The sequence below is a fragment of the Cololabis saira genome, chromosome 1 (assembly GCF_033807715.1).
Source record: "Cololabis saira isolate AMF1-May2022 chromosome 1, fColSai1.1, whole genome shotgun sequence".
Taxonomy (NCBI): Eukaryota; Metazoa; Chordata; class Actinopteri; order Beloniformes; family Belonidae; genus Cololabis; species Cololabis saira.
In genome coordinates, this window is record NC_084587.1 from 8,758,042 (window position 1) to 8,773,482 (window position 15,441).

Genomic DNA, 15,441 nt, shown 5'->3' on the forward strand with positions numbered 1-15,441 from the left:
CTACGGCGTAGGCTCTGCGTCGATTTAACGCGGAACCATAAATCAGGCTTAACACGGAGCTGTTTAGAGCCTCTTCTGTTCTCATCACCGGAGGAGAACTGCTAAGAAGACCCGCGGCCACTGACTGGACTTAAGATAAGGGGACACTGCTGCTTGCATGCCTTTATTTTTATGATTGTTTGCTGTGGACTGCTGCTTTTCCGTGCTTCGCCTGTCGCTCCCGGCTTAACTCTCCGACGCCGCTGTGAGCTATGGCTGGAGGAGGAGGTTTGGAGGAGGAGCGGGGGAATGATTGACAGGAAAGGGGGAAAAGGAAGCGTTTTTCACGGCGCAAAAAAAACACTGTCATAAAAAACCAGGAATGGAGTACTAGAGTGAAGTTTTTCTTGTTACACTCTTTTAGACACATTTGAGGGATGTTGGCCAAGACTTTTAATAGTGTTAAAAGCATGTTAAAAATGATGTCACAATACCTTTAATGAAAATTATAATAATAATTATGAATAATGATGGATATATGCAGGGTGCGATTTGCCGGTGGGGATGGTGGAGATTTTCCCCCCCTCTGGTTTACACGTCCTACCCTCTGCTGAATTATTTTATCCTCGGTGGGGACAAAATTTATCCCCCCCACCCAAAGTATTTTCACCATTACATCATAATTATTAACAAGTAATAACAACCAAAATACACAGAGTCCGTGTCCATTCTGCTTGTGCTGTGATTTTGATACCGGGAGCGAGTCAGAGGCATCGCGCCCACAGAAAGCAGTTTTCTTGCATTCCAAAAGTCCGACTTCCGGCCCGCCAAAACAAAAGATACAGTCAGTCAAATGAATGAAAAAATTAAAAGAATCCAGAGCAGCATATCCTCATATTTTACAGGATCACAACCAAAAATACAGAGGAAAAATGTGACAGAAGATGAAACCAGATCTGACATTGCTGATGGGATGGTGGACAGCAGCATCTCTGAGGAGAGCTCCCATGTTTTCTGTTAAACTGATATCGAGAAAGAATTTAAAAAATATAAATTTTGTTTATTTATTTTTATTTGGCACATTTAAAAACAAATGCAGTGGTTCAGTTCATGTTCAAAATAGGCCTACCACCTACGTTATTTAGCTTAAGTGTAAGGTTTACACAAGAAACAAGTTTTCATAAAGCCTATACTGTTGGCCCGCTGTTGTGTGGTAATTTTTCTGAATAAAAATATTTCTCAAAATTATCCCCCTCTCTGGTTTTTTCACAAATCGCACCCTGGATATATGTATAGAGTGAAGAGGACTGGCCCATGTACAGAACCCCGTGGAACACCAGGACCCCATGGAAATCAGAAAAAAAAAAAATCAAAACATCAAACTAGGTAAATTTGACATGAGTTTTTACTTCTTTTTTAGCAACAATTGAACCCTGGGAAGACGAAGGAGCCCTTCATCTCCGACGTCATCTCCTACTACGTCCGCTGCGGCCAACAGCCCGTCTACTTCACCATCTACTTCGTTAAGGTAGCTTCACACACTCAATGTGGGGACTTTTTAATCACCTTGAAAGGAAAGTAACAGTTTCAGGAAATGCAGGTTGGGGTTTTTTTCAAAGTTGCTTGGTTTCCATCAGATAACATTCGCCAGCGCAGAAAAGGATCCAGTGGAGGACGTGTTCCTGACCCACCTGGAGATGGAGTTCCCAGAATTCAAGCACATCACAGCATCAGTTAGAGGTGAATTTATGGCATGTGCCATTTTTCTGAATAGTTGCCACCGCAGTGACTCGGACATTGCTGATCACAGTCGTCATCCTGCACATCCCGTCTGTTTGGTTTATTTTTGGTAACAACCTACTTCTAATGACACAGATAAACACAAGAAGAGTTCTGGGGAAGTTTGTGGAGCTTTCATCTCTATGAAATACAAAAAAGTGAGTTACCTGCTTTCTATATATTCCCTTTTCTACTCTTGCAGGGTTTTATGTGCTTTAATTTTCATTTCATTTTATTCTTTATTTCATTCAAAAAATAAAACAAACAATTCAATACAAATACATATACAAATGTTCATAAATTGTGAATGAAAAGGGAGCAGAAAGAAGAAGAATCTTATCTAATTTGCCCCTTTTTCCAAGAAATAAATTCACAAATAACATAAATTACAAATTAAAAAAACAACAACAACTAAGTAAATAAAAAAACTAAAATAAAATAAAATTACCGCCGTCTATGGGTATGTCAATCAAACTTAACTAACAAATTTCATTATATTTACTTAACATACAGGCTTTAATTGTTCTTTTGAATGTAATGTTTTATTTGGATTCTTTGTTTTCTTTATTCAGATTGTTCCATAAACTGATTCCTTTCACAGAAACACAACGTTCCATCGATTTAGTCCTGAATCTTGGTGTTTTAAAAATCTCTGTTCCTTTTAAGTTATACTTGCTTTCTCTTTTTTCAAATCTTTTTTGAATGTTGATTGGTAAAGGATTCCAAAGGATTTCAAATGTCAGTGCTGACTGTTTGGGTGTGTGTCCCCCTGTGGGTCCAGGTGACGCTGAGCGGACGGGACGTGGAGAAAGGACTCTCCGTCAGGACGTCAGGGGCTCAGATCCACGTCATTCCCTCCAATGAAGCAGAAGGTTCGGTGTTTTGTTCAGCACACCCAGCACTTCATTAGCCTGGCCAGCCATCCAGATACTCGTCCTCTGGGGTGTTAGAATTTACTCTGGTTCCTTCAGATGTGACATTGATTTCCAGAAGGCGGTACCAAGGGAACAGACTAAACTGCCTCTCAACACCATTTAACCCTAGTGCTGTCTTTGGGTCTTTGGGAGGGTGAAGGGAGAAAAGAAGGAAGGAAGGAAGGGAGAAAAGAAGGAAGGAAGGAAAGAAGGAAGTAAGGAAGAAAGGAGAAAAGGAGAAAAGAAGGAAGGAAGTAGGAAAGGGAGTAAGGAAGGGAGAAAAGATGGAAGGAAGGAAAGAAGGAAGGAGGAAAGAAGGAAGGAAGTAAGGAAGGGAGTAAGGAAGGGAGAAAAGATGGAAGGGAGGAAAGAAGGAACTAAGGAAGAAAGGAGAAAAGAAGGAAAGGGAGTAAGGAAGGGGGGAAAGATGGAAGGAAGGAAAGAAGGAAGAAAGGAGAAAGGAAGGAAGGAAGGAAAGAAGGAAGTAAGGAAGAAAGGAGAAAAGAAGGAAGGAAGTAGGAAAGGGAGTAAGGAAGGGAGAAAAGATAGAAGGAAGGAAAGAAGGAAGTAAGGAAGGAAGGAGAAAAGAAGGAAGGAAGTAGGAAAGGGAGTGAGGAAGGGAGAAAAAGATGGAACGGAGGAAGGGAGAAAAGATGGAAGGAAGGAAAGAAGGAAGTAAGGAAGAAAGGAGAAAAGAAAGAAGGAAGTAGGAAAGGGAGTAAGGAAGGGAGAAAAGATGGAAGAAAGGAAAGAAGGAAGTAAGGAAGAAAGGAGAAAAGAAAGAAGGAAGTAGGAAAGGGAGTAAGGAAGGGAGAAAAGATGGAAGAAAGGAAAGAAGGAAGTAAGGAAGAAAGGAGAAAAGAAGGAAGGAAGTAGGAAAGGGAGTAAGGAAGGGAGAAAAAGATGGAACAGAGGAAGGGAGAAAAGATGGAAGGAAGGAAAGAAGGAAGTAAGGAAGAAAGGAGAAAAGAAGGAAGGAAGTAGGAAAGGGAGTAAGGAAGGGAGAAAAGATAGAAGGAAGGAAAGAAGGAAGTAAGGAAGGAAGGAGAAAAGAAGGAAGGAAGTAGGAAAGGGAGTGAGGAAGGGAGAAAAAGATGGAACGGAGGAAGGGAGAAAAGATGGAAGGAAGGAAAGAAGGAAGAAAGGAGAAAAGAAGGAAGGAAGTAGGAAAGGGAGTAAGGAAGGGAGAAAAGATGGAAGGAAGGAAAGAAGGAAGTAAGGAAGAAAGGAGAAAAGAAGGAAGGAAGTAGGAAAGGGAGTAAGGAAGGGAGAAAAGATGGAACAGAGGAAGGGAGAAAAGATGGAAGGAAGGAAAGAAGGAAGTAAGGAAGAAAGGAGAAAAGAAGGAAGGAAGTAGGAAAGGGAGTAAGGAAGGGAGAAAAGATAGAAGGAAGGAAAGAAGGAAGTAAGGAAGGAAGGAGAAAAGAAGGAAGGAAGTAGGAAAGGGAGTGAGGAAGGGAGAAAAAGATGGAACGGAGGAAGGGAGAAAAGATGGAAGGAAGGAAAGAAGGAAGAAAGGAGAAAAGAAGGAAGGAAGTAGGAAAGGGAGTAAGGAAGGGAGAAAAGATGGAAGGAAGGAAAGAAGGAAGTAAGGAAGAAAGGAGAAAAGAAGGAAGGAAGTAGGAAAGGGAGTAAGGAAGGGAGAAAAGATGGAAGAAAGGAAAGAAGGAAGTAAGGAAGAAAGGAGAAAAGAAGGAAGGAAGTAGGAAAGGGAGTAAGGAAGGGAGAAAAGATAGAAGGAAGTAAGGAAGGAAGGAGAAAAGAAGGAAGGAAGTAGGAAAGGGAGTAAGGAAGGGAGAAAAAGATGGAACAGAGGAAGGGAGAAAAGATGGAAGGAAGGAAAGAAGGAAGTAAGGAAGAAAGGAGAAAAGAAGGAAGGAAGTAGGAAAGGGAGTAAGGAAGGGAGAAAAGATGGAAGGAAGGAAAGAAGGAAGTAAGGAAGAAAGGAGAAAAGAAGGAAGGAAGTAGGAAAGGGAGTAAGGAAGGGAGAAAAGATAGAAGGAAGGAAAGAAGGAAGTAAGGAAGGAAGGAGAAAAGAAGGAAGGAAGTAGGAAAGGGAGTGAGGAAGGGAGAAAAAGATGGAACGGAGGAAGGGAGAAAAGATGGAAGGAAGGAAAGAAGGAAGAAAGGAGAAAAGAAGGAAGGAAGTAGGAAAGGGAGTAAGGAAGGGAGAAAAGATGGAACAGAGGAAGGGAGAAAAGATGGAAGGAAGGAAAGAAGGAAGTAAGGAAGAAAGGAGAAAAGAAAGAAGGAAGTAGGAAAGGGAGTAAGGAAGGGAGAAAAGATAGAAGGAAGTAAGGAAGGAAGGAGAAAAGAAGGAAGGAAGTAGGAAAGGGAGTAAGGAAGGGAGAAAAAGATGGAACAGAGGAAGGGAGAAAAGATGGAAGGAAGGAAAGAAGGAAGTAAGGAAGAAAGGAGAAAAGAAGGAAGGAAGTAGGAAAGGGAGTAAGGAAGGGAGAAAAGATGGAAGGAAGGAAAGAAGGAAGTAAGGAAGAAAGGAGAAAAGAAGGAAGGAAGTAGGAAAGGGAGTAAGGAAGGGAGAAAAGATAGAAGGAAGGAAAGAAGGAAGTAAGGAAGGAAGGAGAAAAGAAGGAAGGAAGTAGGAAAGGGAGTGAGGAAGGGAGAAAAAGATGGAACGGAGGAAGGGAGAAAAGATGGAAGGAAGGAAAGAAGGAAGTAAGGAAGAAAGGAGAAAAGAAAGAAGGAAGTAGGAAAGGGAGTAAGGAAGGGAGAAAAGATGGAAGGAAGGAAAGAAGGAAGTAAGGAAGAAAGGAGAAAAGAAGGAAGGAAGTAGGAAAGGGAGTAAGGAAGGGAGAAAAGATGGAAGAAAGGAAAGAAGGAAGTAAGGAAGAAAGGAGAAAAGAAGGAAGGAAGTAGGAAAGGGAGTAAGGAAGGGAGAAAAGATAGAAGGAAGTAAGGAAGGAAGGAGAAAAGAAGGAAGGAAGTAGGAAAGGGAGTAAGGAAGGGAGAAAAAGATGGAACAGAGGAAGGGAGAAAAGATGGAAGGAAGGAAAGAAGGAAGTAAGGACGAAGGGAGAAAAGATGGAAGGAAGTAGGAAAGGGAGTAAGGAAGGGGGAAAAGATGGAAGGAAGGGAGAAAGAAAGGAAAGAAGGGAGAAAAGGAAAGAAGGGAGGGAAGAAGGAAGGAATGGATAAAATAAGGAAAGAAGGAAGGAAAAGCAAAGAAGGTAATAAAGGAACGAATTACAGAAGGGAGGTAGGAAGAAAAAGGAGTAAAGGAGGGTAAAAAAGGAGGAAAAGAGGAAAGGAAGAAGGAAGGAGAGAGCATGGCAGGAGGAAAGAAGGATAGAAGAATTGGGTCATTTTGACCCAAAGACAGTACAAGTGTTAAAATAGGACACAGACTAATATCACCGAAAGAAATCTAAAATGGGGAACGATTGTGGACGGTTTTGCAGTAAAACCCTTTTGATCCAACCGGGTAATAGAAACTCTGCTGCCATCTTGGTTGTTTTTACCAGTGGCTCTTGGATCTCGGTGTTGCGGTTGGTTTGGTACGGTGGTGGAAGTGGCTGTGAGGGGGAGTTGAACCAGACTCCTGGTTTCTCACCGTCTCACCTGCGGTCACACCTTCCTCTTTTAGTTTTCAGTTTGTTATCACACGCCTGATCTGCCTGCACCACCAGGCAACGCGCCCACGAAAACGCTCTGCCTCGGCTGTGGCTTCACCTGCTGCACAAGAGTTAGTTTTCTCAAATCAACTGGGTCTGGTTGGCCAGGCTAGTACTGAAATATCAAAATGTTTTCTTTTTCCAAATCTGTCTCCACATGTTTTCTCATCCTTGATCTGATAGATCTCAACTGTTTGACGCTGACTCTGAATGAACCTCCAGGAAAGGCAAAGAACAACGCTGCAGTGAGTCAAACAATGCCATCGAAGTCAAATATCAGTCAGAAATTTCTCTCTATATATATATATATATATATAATTTAATCTTTACCATTTTATTTTGAAATCAGCCGCAGTCAAAGATTCGCACCAGCGACATAAAGATTCGCTCGCTGGAGAGACGATGCTTCACTCTCACGCTGGACAGAGACGGACGAAGGACCTACAGGGACGTGCAGAGGTAACGCAGTCGTCTTCGTTGGTCCTCACACCATCGGTTAAAGGCCGGTGGTCTTACACACCCCCAGGGTTAAAAAACAGTCTCATGTAACTCTGGTCATAGACATATATACGTAGACGCCCCATCGAGCACTGAGCCGTACGTCAACGCCGCCGCCATATTGAAGTGGCAAGACTGCGCTGTAAACTAATACAAGTAAATGGACTTATTTTCATAAAGCGCCTTTCTACAAAGAAATTTACGTTTTACGTCTCATTTATTCATTCACACACGCACTAATATACTTGGGAAACAGTTAGGCACCAAATATTATATATTTAATTTTCTCAGATGGCAAAAATAGGAACTTTATTGATCCCACATAGGAGTAATTCATGTTATATCAGCTATAGAGAACAAGGTAGTGCCAAAAAACAATATATATCCCCCCTCTTTCTTTCTTTCTTTCTTTCTTTCTTTCTTTCTTTCTTTCTTTCTTTCTTTCTTTCTTTCTTTCTTTCTTTCTTTCTTTCTTCCTTCCTTCCTTATGGTAAAATATCGCCCATCCCTAGTTTTCATATACTGTTGTATCCTTCGGTTTCATTTCTTGTTCTAACTAATGACTAGTGATAAAGCAGATTATTGCATTACTATTGACTGCTGTGTGTATAATGAATATGCGGTAAGTCACTGGACCTTAGAGCAACACAGTCTTCTGACCAGCACACTTTATTTTATTTAGAAAAGTTAAGGATTTGGTTCTGTATTTTATATGATTGTTCACTTATTGGAGTGAAAAAGAACTTTGCTTTAAGATCTTTCCTTTCCGTCATTGATGTGCTGTGTGCAAAGAACTTTGCTAGTGAGGCAGCCAGCTGCTGCACCCACATATACGATTAGAGATGACCATAAGATGTCTTGACTTTGTTGTCTAAGGAATGAGAATCCGCTCGCTGCATTAGATATATATAGATATAGTTGAAACATTAATTGCTGCAGCAAAAGCAACCGCCTTGTAGACGTGGAGAGCGAGTCCATGTGATTTATCACCATCTTGTGCGTGGGCTTTAAAACAGCCCAGTGTCCTGATGAGGTGTCCTACACTCCACACGTCCCACCCTGCCCAAAAGCAAAGTCACGTTCTTTCACATTTGAATGTTTGACTCCAAATCAATTTAACACTCACCGGCGACCTGACTGGGTACACTTACCGAGTGAAGCTTCCTACCTTTTGTTGCTCTCTAAAGGACAGTTTTGATGTCTCTCTTTATTTAGTTTATGGTTTGTTTCAAATTTCTATGGACACAAGGTCAAGGTCTTTAACTCGCATCTAAGACACTACCTAAGAGTTGCTCTTCTTCGGTCTCATGCCTAGCCACTCTCGTTTTCTTTTCCTTGTCTTTTTATTCAGAATAAATGTTAAAAATGATATTTTTAGCATAAAATACTCCTTCGTGTCACTTCAAACTCAGGTGGCGACTTTATTTCGTGTTTTGTTCAAATTGTAACATTTGGGATTAGATTTGTGCTTGAGTTGCATCGACTCTTTTGAAGGACGTGATCCCGAACTAGGAATGGGCGATATTTTACCGTTCACGATAAACCGTCAAAAAAATTCCCCACGGTAAGAATTTGTATCTCACGGTAAAAATGATAAATTCCCATTGATGACGTTTTTGTGTAAAGCCGGATTTATGGTTCTGCGTTAAATCCACGCACAACATACGTGAAGGAAGGAAAGAAGGAAGGAAGGAAGGAAGGAAGGAAGGAAGGAAGGAAGGAAGGAAGGAAGGAAGGAAGGAAGGAAGGAAGGAAGGAAGGAAGGAAGGAAATGAGCCAGAAATAAAGAAATAAAGAAAGAAATGAGCCTGAAAGAAAGAAAGAAAGAAAGAAAGAAAGAAATGAGCCTGAAAGAAAGAAAGAAAGAAAGAAAGAAAGAAAGAAAGAAAGAAAGAAAGAAAGAAAGAAAGAAAGAAAGAAAGAAAGAAAGAAAGAAAGAAAGAAAGAAAGATAGTTATTTTTAAATATAGATAGTTATTAAGATAGTTATAGTTATTTTTTTGTATCATCATTTTTATCGTTATCGGGATAAATGTAACCTAACAGATAAACATTTGGGATTAGATTTGTGCTTGAGTTGTATCAACTCTTTTGAAGGACGTGATCCCGAACTAGGATTGGGTAATATTTTACCGTTCACGATATACCGTCAAAAAAATTCCCACGGTAAGAATTTGTATCTCACGGTAAAAACGACAAATTCCTGTTGATGATGTTTTTGTGTAAAGCTGATTTATGGTTCTGCGTTAAATCCACGCACAACGTACGTGAAGGAAGGAAGGAAGGAAGGAAGGAAGGAAGGAAGGAAGGAAGGAAGGAAGGAAGGAAGGAAGGAAGGAAGGAAGGAAGGAAGGAAGGAAGGAAGGAAGGAAGGAAATGAGCCAGAAATAAAGAAAGATAATTATGAGCCTGAAAAAAAGAAAGAAAGAAAGAAAGAAAGAAAGAAAGAAAGTGAACTGATTTCTGGTGTTTCACGTCTCCGTTACAGCATCGAGATCTGCCCTTGTCTGGATCCGGGCTACTGCGTCCAGAAGACCATGAGATCCAAATTCAGCTTGGGAGAGGATAAAGAGGCCGGACTGAGCAAGTACATGAGCAAGGCACTCCCTCTACCGATCAACACGTTTGCTGGCATCATCAACTGATGCCATGAACGTGGACTTGAGAAGTCACAGAGCAGGAATGGTGGTGGACTGTATAACAACCATCTAATCAGACATATACGGAAAGACAGAAGGGAATCACCTCCAAGTCTCAATGAACCGCTCTCTTTACCAGCACCGTGGACGGAAAGAGACTCTAATTCAAAAGCGATCTGAACAACGTACACAGCATCAAATCCTGCTGGAGCTGAATACCCAGCGAGCTGCTTTTACAGTATCAGGAACTGTGATTGAACTCTGAAATGCGCTTCACTCGTCCCGTATAACCTGCTGTGTATACTCTAATAATTACAACCGGTCATTGTGGAGATTCAAATAACAACCAAAAAGCAACTTCCTCGTGATGCTGGAGAGACGACGCACTGGGCACTTTGTTATCCTTCGAATCGTCCTGCTGGGAATCGTCACCGCCGTCGCTAAAGGTCGTGTCCCACAGGAACAATGACCACTGGTCACGGTTTGGTGGTCCTGGAGCAACCGTCCAGTCTGCCCCTCGAAAAATAAGCATGGAGTCCATGTTGAGAATCTGTAATTGCACATAGAATAAGATGTAGCGCGATATTCACCCATCCATCCGTCTTGTACCGCCTATCCATGGCCGGGTCGCGGGGGCGGCAGCTGAAGGAGCCCAGACCTCCCTCTCCCCTGCCTCCCGTCCAGTTCGTCTGGTGGTATCCCAAGAAATCCCCAGGCCAGCCGAGAATCTCTATCCCTCCAGCTTTTCCTGGGTCTTCCCCTGATTTCTCCCAATGGGACGTTCCCAGAGAACTTCACCAGGAGGCGGTCGGACCAGGTGCCAGAACCACCTCATCTGGGTCTAAGCCTGTAGCACCCTATAATGTAATAATTTCCTGAAAATTTAATAATGCCTAAAAATGTGATAAAATTTGCCCTTAACTCAATCGAAAATGTTATTAAACCCAATAATGTAATAACTTCACCAATAATGTAATAAAATATCCTAACTGATATTGTAATAACATTTCTACCGATAATGTAATACCTTATTACATTATTGGGAATTTATTACATTTTCAGGTGGGTCTTTTTTTTTCTCCAAAACTGATATAGTAATATTTGAGAAATAATGTAATATAGATGTTCATTTTCAGTCCAGAGTTCTAAATGTTGTGTTTTAAGAATCTAAGAATGTTATATACACTGGATTTGAAACACCAGAATGACTATTGGGTTAAATTGCAGACTTTGAGTACCATGTAATAAATTCCCAATAATGTAATAAGGTAATACTGTAATTGTTGGTAAAAATGTTATTACAATATCCGTCAGGATATTTTATGACATTATTGGTGAAGTTATTACATTATTGGGTTTTATTACATTTTCGATTGAGTTAAGTGCAAATTTTATTACATTTTCAGGCGTTATTACATTTTCAGGAAATTATTACATTACAGGTTGCTACAAGCTCCTCCCGGATGACTGAACTTCTCACCCTATCTCCTACTTTATGGTTTCGGTCACCCTACCGTGACCCCAGGTGAGGGTAGGAATGTCGACCGACTGGTGAACGGAGAGCGTCGCCTTTTGGCTCGGCTCCTTCCTCGCCAGGACGGACCGTTGAAGGACCCCAAAGTACTTGAACTCCTCCACTTGGGGCAGGATCTGATCCTCGATTCAGAGAGGATGCTCCACCCTTTTCCTTCTGGATGTGGAGGTGCCGATTCTCATCCCAACCGCGTCACATTCGGCCTTGAACCTCTCCAGCGAAGGCTGCAGGTCTCGGCCCGATGAAGCCAACAGAACCGTTGCCGTGATGTGATTCTCGTGACCTGAGCTAGGCGGCGCTGCCGCTCCCTGTGGGACCAAGTCAAAAATCGTTGCATTGGTTCCTCCCAGCCCAACATGTGACGAGATGATCAGTGTTATCCAACCGTCACCAGCAGATAATGAAGAATAATCACATGATGTTATTTGTAATTTTGAGTTAATGAAGAATTGATTGTGACGTTTACTCTACTCCATAGACACACTACCTTTTTACCGCCTCTCAGACACACGACACACACAGGGACTCACCTGGACCATCGACTGCTGCTGAAAGCGTTGATCCATCACTCAGATGACTCATCAGTTTTGTACCTGTTATAATGTACCGGTAAGCTATTGTGCAAGTGCAAATAATCGATTGATTGCTATCTTAGCACATCATCTATGGTAAAAAACAAAAAAAAATAACAACCTGGAAGTAATTGAAACAACCTGTTAGACACTGTTACGCGTCTTCATACCAAGAACTACAACTACTGTAAAGGTGCTTAGAAAATATTGTTAATGCGCAACTATAACAACGATGGAGTAAATTATATCACTTCGATCACTTTGAAGTTTTTAAGCTCATTTCATAAGATGCACAACTTCTAAAGCAATAGATAAAAGTGTTGAAATTGCGGTTGTGGTTTGGCCCTCAGTGAAGAATAAAACCCCCTCCAACTGTCTCAGGAAGGTGGTTCAGGCAGGTAATCAATAACAGCAGAGTTAGTGGCGATACGTGGGAAAGGAGGCTGGCATGGTGCTCACTGCAGCACGTGAAAAAAATAGAAGATTTAAGTTGTAGACCCAGAGTTTTTGAGCCATGATCAAAGTAAAACAACCATATGCCGGAGCTTGATCAATATGGACAGAGATCAAAACCGCATAATTTGGGTCCTTTTATAAGAAGAACCATGCACTTAAATAGTATTTAAGAAGCACCCTTTACAGCACCCTTCTTGACGAACCCCCCTTTTTTCTGGATACAGTCCGATTCAGTCATCAATCCATTATCTACATACCACTACTACTTCTACTGTCATTTAGCAGACGCTTTTATCCAAAGCAACTTACTGTACATCTGAGAGAACAACACAAGCACATATACGGTTTAAGACCATCGCAGGGCCGGTTTATTTTAGTCCAGATGGGCATCGAACCTCCACTTTGGTGCAGTCCCCCATCCAGAGCAAGCACGCGGCGACAGTGGACAGGAAAACTCCACTATTAACAGGAAGAGCAAGAAATCTCCAGTTGAACCAGACCCCGGGAAAGGGACTAAATGACCAGTCTGACATTACCTAAAAAACATTAAAATATATCTGAGTTTAGTTTTCCTGAGACTCACCAGAAAGAAGTCTCAGGCACTGTTTGACAGTAGAACGAAACTTATCCTCAAAGGTGCACGATTCTTGTAACAGAGTGGTAGATTCCTCTAATTCCTCACATCTGTGCAGAATTTCGTAAACCCACTCACTTTGTCAGCTTTGGACGTTGTGGTGCCTGTGAATCCACATCTTTATGATTGTTGTAGTTCTTGAAGTGAATGGCTCTTCAGATTTTTTGTCTTCTGAGGTTTTCTGAGTTGAAAGTTTAATATCATTATAGACAAAACAGTCCAAGCTGAACGTACGTGTGAGTATAAGTAAACTGCAAAGCAGGGAACGGGCCTTTAATGGCGTAAATTTATAAAATTTCCTTCAGGTCACACAGGGCTGTCTTACATCTGACATGACTCGCGCTTCAGGTGTTTCTGAAGGGAAACATTTCCCTCCCGGTGTCTGTTTGCTTTGTTGCACACGCCCATGAGCAGCCTGTTTTGATTTGACTCTGATTTACACACCTACGGGGTTGTTGTGTATTGATAAAAACCGCAGAAACTGGATGTGGTGTGTTACTGGGTGCACTGAAGTGTGTGTGTGTGTGTGTGTGTGTGTGTGTGTGTGTGTGTGTGTGTGTGTGTGTGTGTGTGTGTGTGTGTGTGTGCACCTGTGTGTCTGCTGGCCTGAGTTTGAAACTCAATAGTTTGCACTTTTTTTCTTTTTCTTATCCTTTTGTGTGTCGAATATGATCAATGACAAGTTCACTGCTTTAAATGTAATGGTGTAAATAAATGATTTGGTTTTGTAAACCAGTGTCGGGTGTTTGATTTTTAAAAAGAACAACTTACTTAACACCACTTACAGTCCGACAGGTTATTCAAACCTTGGTATTATCACACCTTGACTGCTGCTCAGCTATCTGGTCAAGTGCAGCATATCAGTATCCTTCACAGGATAAGTAAAAAGAAACTTCAGATAGTGCAGAATAGAGCAGCTCCTTGCACTCGGGTATTCTATGAGAAAGGGTGTTGACCAAATGCATTGTAATCTTGCCTGGATGAAAGTAGAGGACAGATTAACACGTAATTTACTAACATTATTCAGGAATATAACTGTGTCTAAACAACCAAACTGCCTGTACTCAAAAATAACCTTTTCCCAACAGACATGAGCACGGGACAAGACAAGTTAGCAGGGGTCATGTTTCCATTCCTTTACCAAGATCAAATGCAATGAAAAGAACTTCTATGTCCAATACATCTCACAGTGGAACAGGTTGCCATAATCCATTACTAAAGCAACTGAAAAGGTTCCTTTTGGGTACAGACATACACAATGTTTAATATATATGTTTAATATACATTTTGTGATGTACTGTATAGTGTATGGAATATACAGCTCAATGTAGTTAGAAATTGTGATAAATACCACGATAGTGACGTTGCTAATGTAATGATGTGGGTGGGGTTAGTGGGGGGGTTAATGGAGTTATGTAATTGTATTTATTTATGTATTCATATATTTAGGGTCGCCACCCGTCCCTTAAAATACGGAATCTTTACGTAATTGGGAATTAAAAGTTACGTTCCATATTGAACCAATGCGGACATATATTATGCTCTTATTGATGTCATAATATACAGGTGAAGGTCAGAAAATTTGAATATATTGCAAAACTTCATTCGTAGTAAATTCAACTAAAGGTGAAACAAATATATTATTTCCCAATACATTAAAAGTGAGATATTTCAAGCCTTTATTTGTTATAATTTTGATGATTATCACTCACAGTTTATGAAAACCCCAAATAAAAAATCTCAAAAAATTTGAATATTTTATGAAATCAATAAACAATTCAATCATCAAAATTATGACAAATAAAGGTTTAACATATCTTAATTTGCATGTAATGAGACTATGTAAGTTTTGCCTTTTAAGTTGAATTATTGAAATAAATTAACTTTTACACCATATTCTAATTTTCCGACCTTCACCTGTAGCTACTGTATATTATACATCTTGGCTGATGTGGACGTACATAGCATATAGGCTATTTGAGTTGCTAGGATGGTTGGCTGTCTGTACAGTCATGCAAGTTCAATGCTATTAAAGCACTTTAAACTTTAAATCAAAGCATTTTGTTTTTTAATATAAAATAAATACATTTCTATGCAGTTTAAAAGTTTTGGGGATGTCCTTTTTTTTTGGCGCCTGGGCTGCTGAAATTAGGGCGTCCCTTATTTCTATTTCTGAAAGGTGAAATAAGTGTGGTATGTAAAGCAGTACTCGAGTTGTAAAAAAAAATAATAGCACCGACCAAAACACCTGCAGAAATACTGCAGGAATGACATAGCAGCAGTTAAATGCAGCCTTCTGTAAGCTTTAAATATCCACTGGGCTTACATCAAATACATCAAAACACAACAATAAAAAATAGTTTTCTGAACTTATCAATATGACTCTGTCCTTCACAGGATAAGTAAAATGGATCACTGCAAAAACTCACAATCTTAACAAGAATATTTGTCTTATTTCTAGACAAATATTCTAAATGCAAAAAATATATATGTATATATATTTTTTGCATTTATGTATGTAATTAGTTGCGTTAGTTTCATTTTTACTTGTACGGGAGGGAAGGGGTGGGGGTGGGAATTGGGGATAAAACTGCCTCTTTTTTGGTACCCTGTTCCACGGCATTCATCTATGTATCAGTCTCTCTCCGTGTAGGGGGTGTATTGTGTATTTGTATGCTCAAAGTTTCATAAATAAATCATACAAAAAAAAAAGAAAACGTCTCATTTTAGTAAAAAAATCTCATTACACTTAAAACAAGACTCATCACTGGAAAAAACAACAATTTTCACCTGTTTCAAGTAGA

The 15,441-nt window shown here is 40.5% G+C and overlaps 1 protein-coding gene across 1 annotated transcript in view; it reads left to right on the top strand.

Annotated features, from left to right (window-relative positions):
• The window catches only part of LOC133455911 (phosphoinositide 3-kinase regulatory subunit 6), a 69,670-nt gene extending 59,329 nt beyond the window's left edge, over positions 1–10,341 (top strand). Inside the window, exons 15-21 of the mRNA XM_061734640.1 lie at positions 1,400–1,507; positions 1,617–1,719; positions 1,855–1,916; positions 2,540–2,630; positions 6,488–6,549; positions 6,654–6,763; positions 9,291–10,341. Of these exons, the coding sequence (XP_061590624.1) occupies positions 1,400–1,507; positions 1,617–1,719; positions 1,855–1,916; positions 2,540–2,630; positions 6,488–6,549; positions 6,654–6,763; positions 9,291–9,447 (693 nt within the window). The 3' untranslated portion in view covers positions 9,448–10,341. The remainder of the gene's footprint in view (positions 1–1,399; positions 1,508–1,616; positions 1,720–1,854; positions 1,917–2,539; positions 2,631–6,487; positions 6,550–6,653; positions 6,764–9,290) is intronic.
• Positions 10,342–15,441: the final 5,100 nt, after the last annotated feature.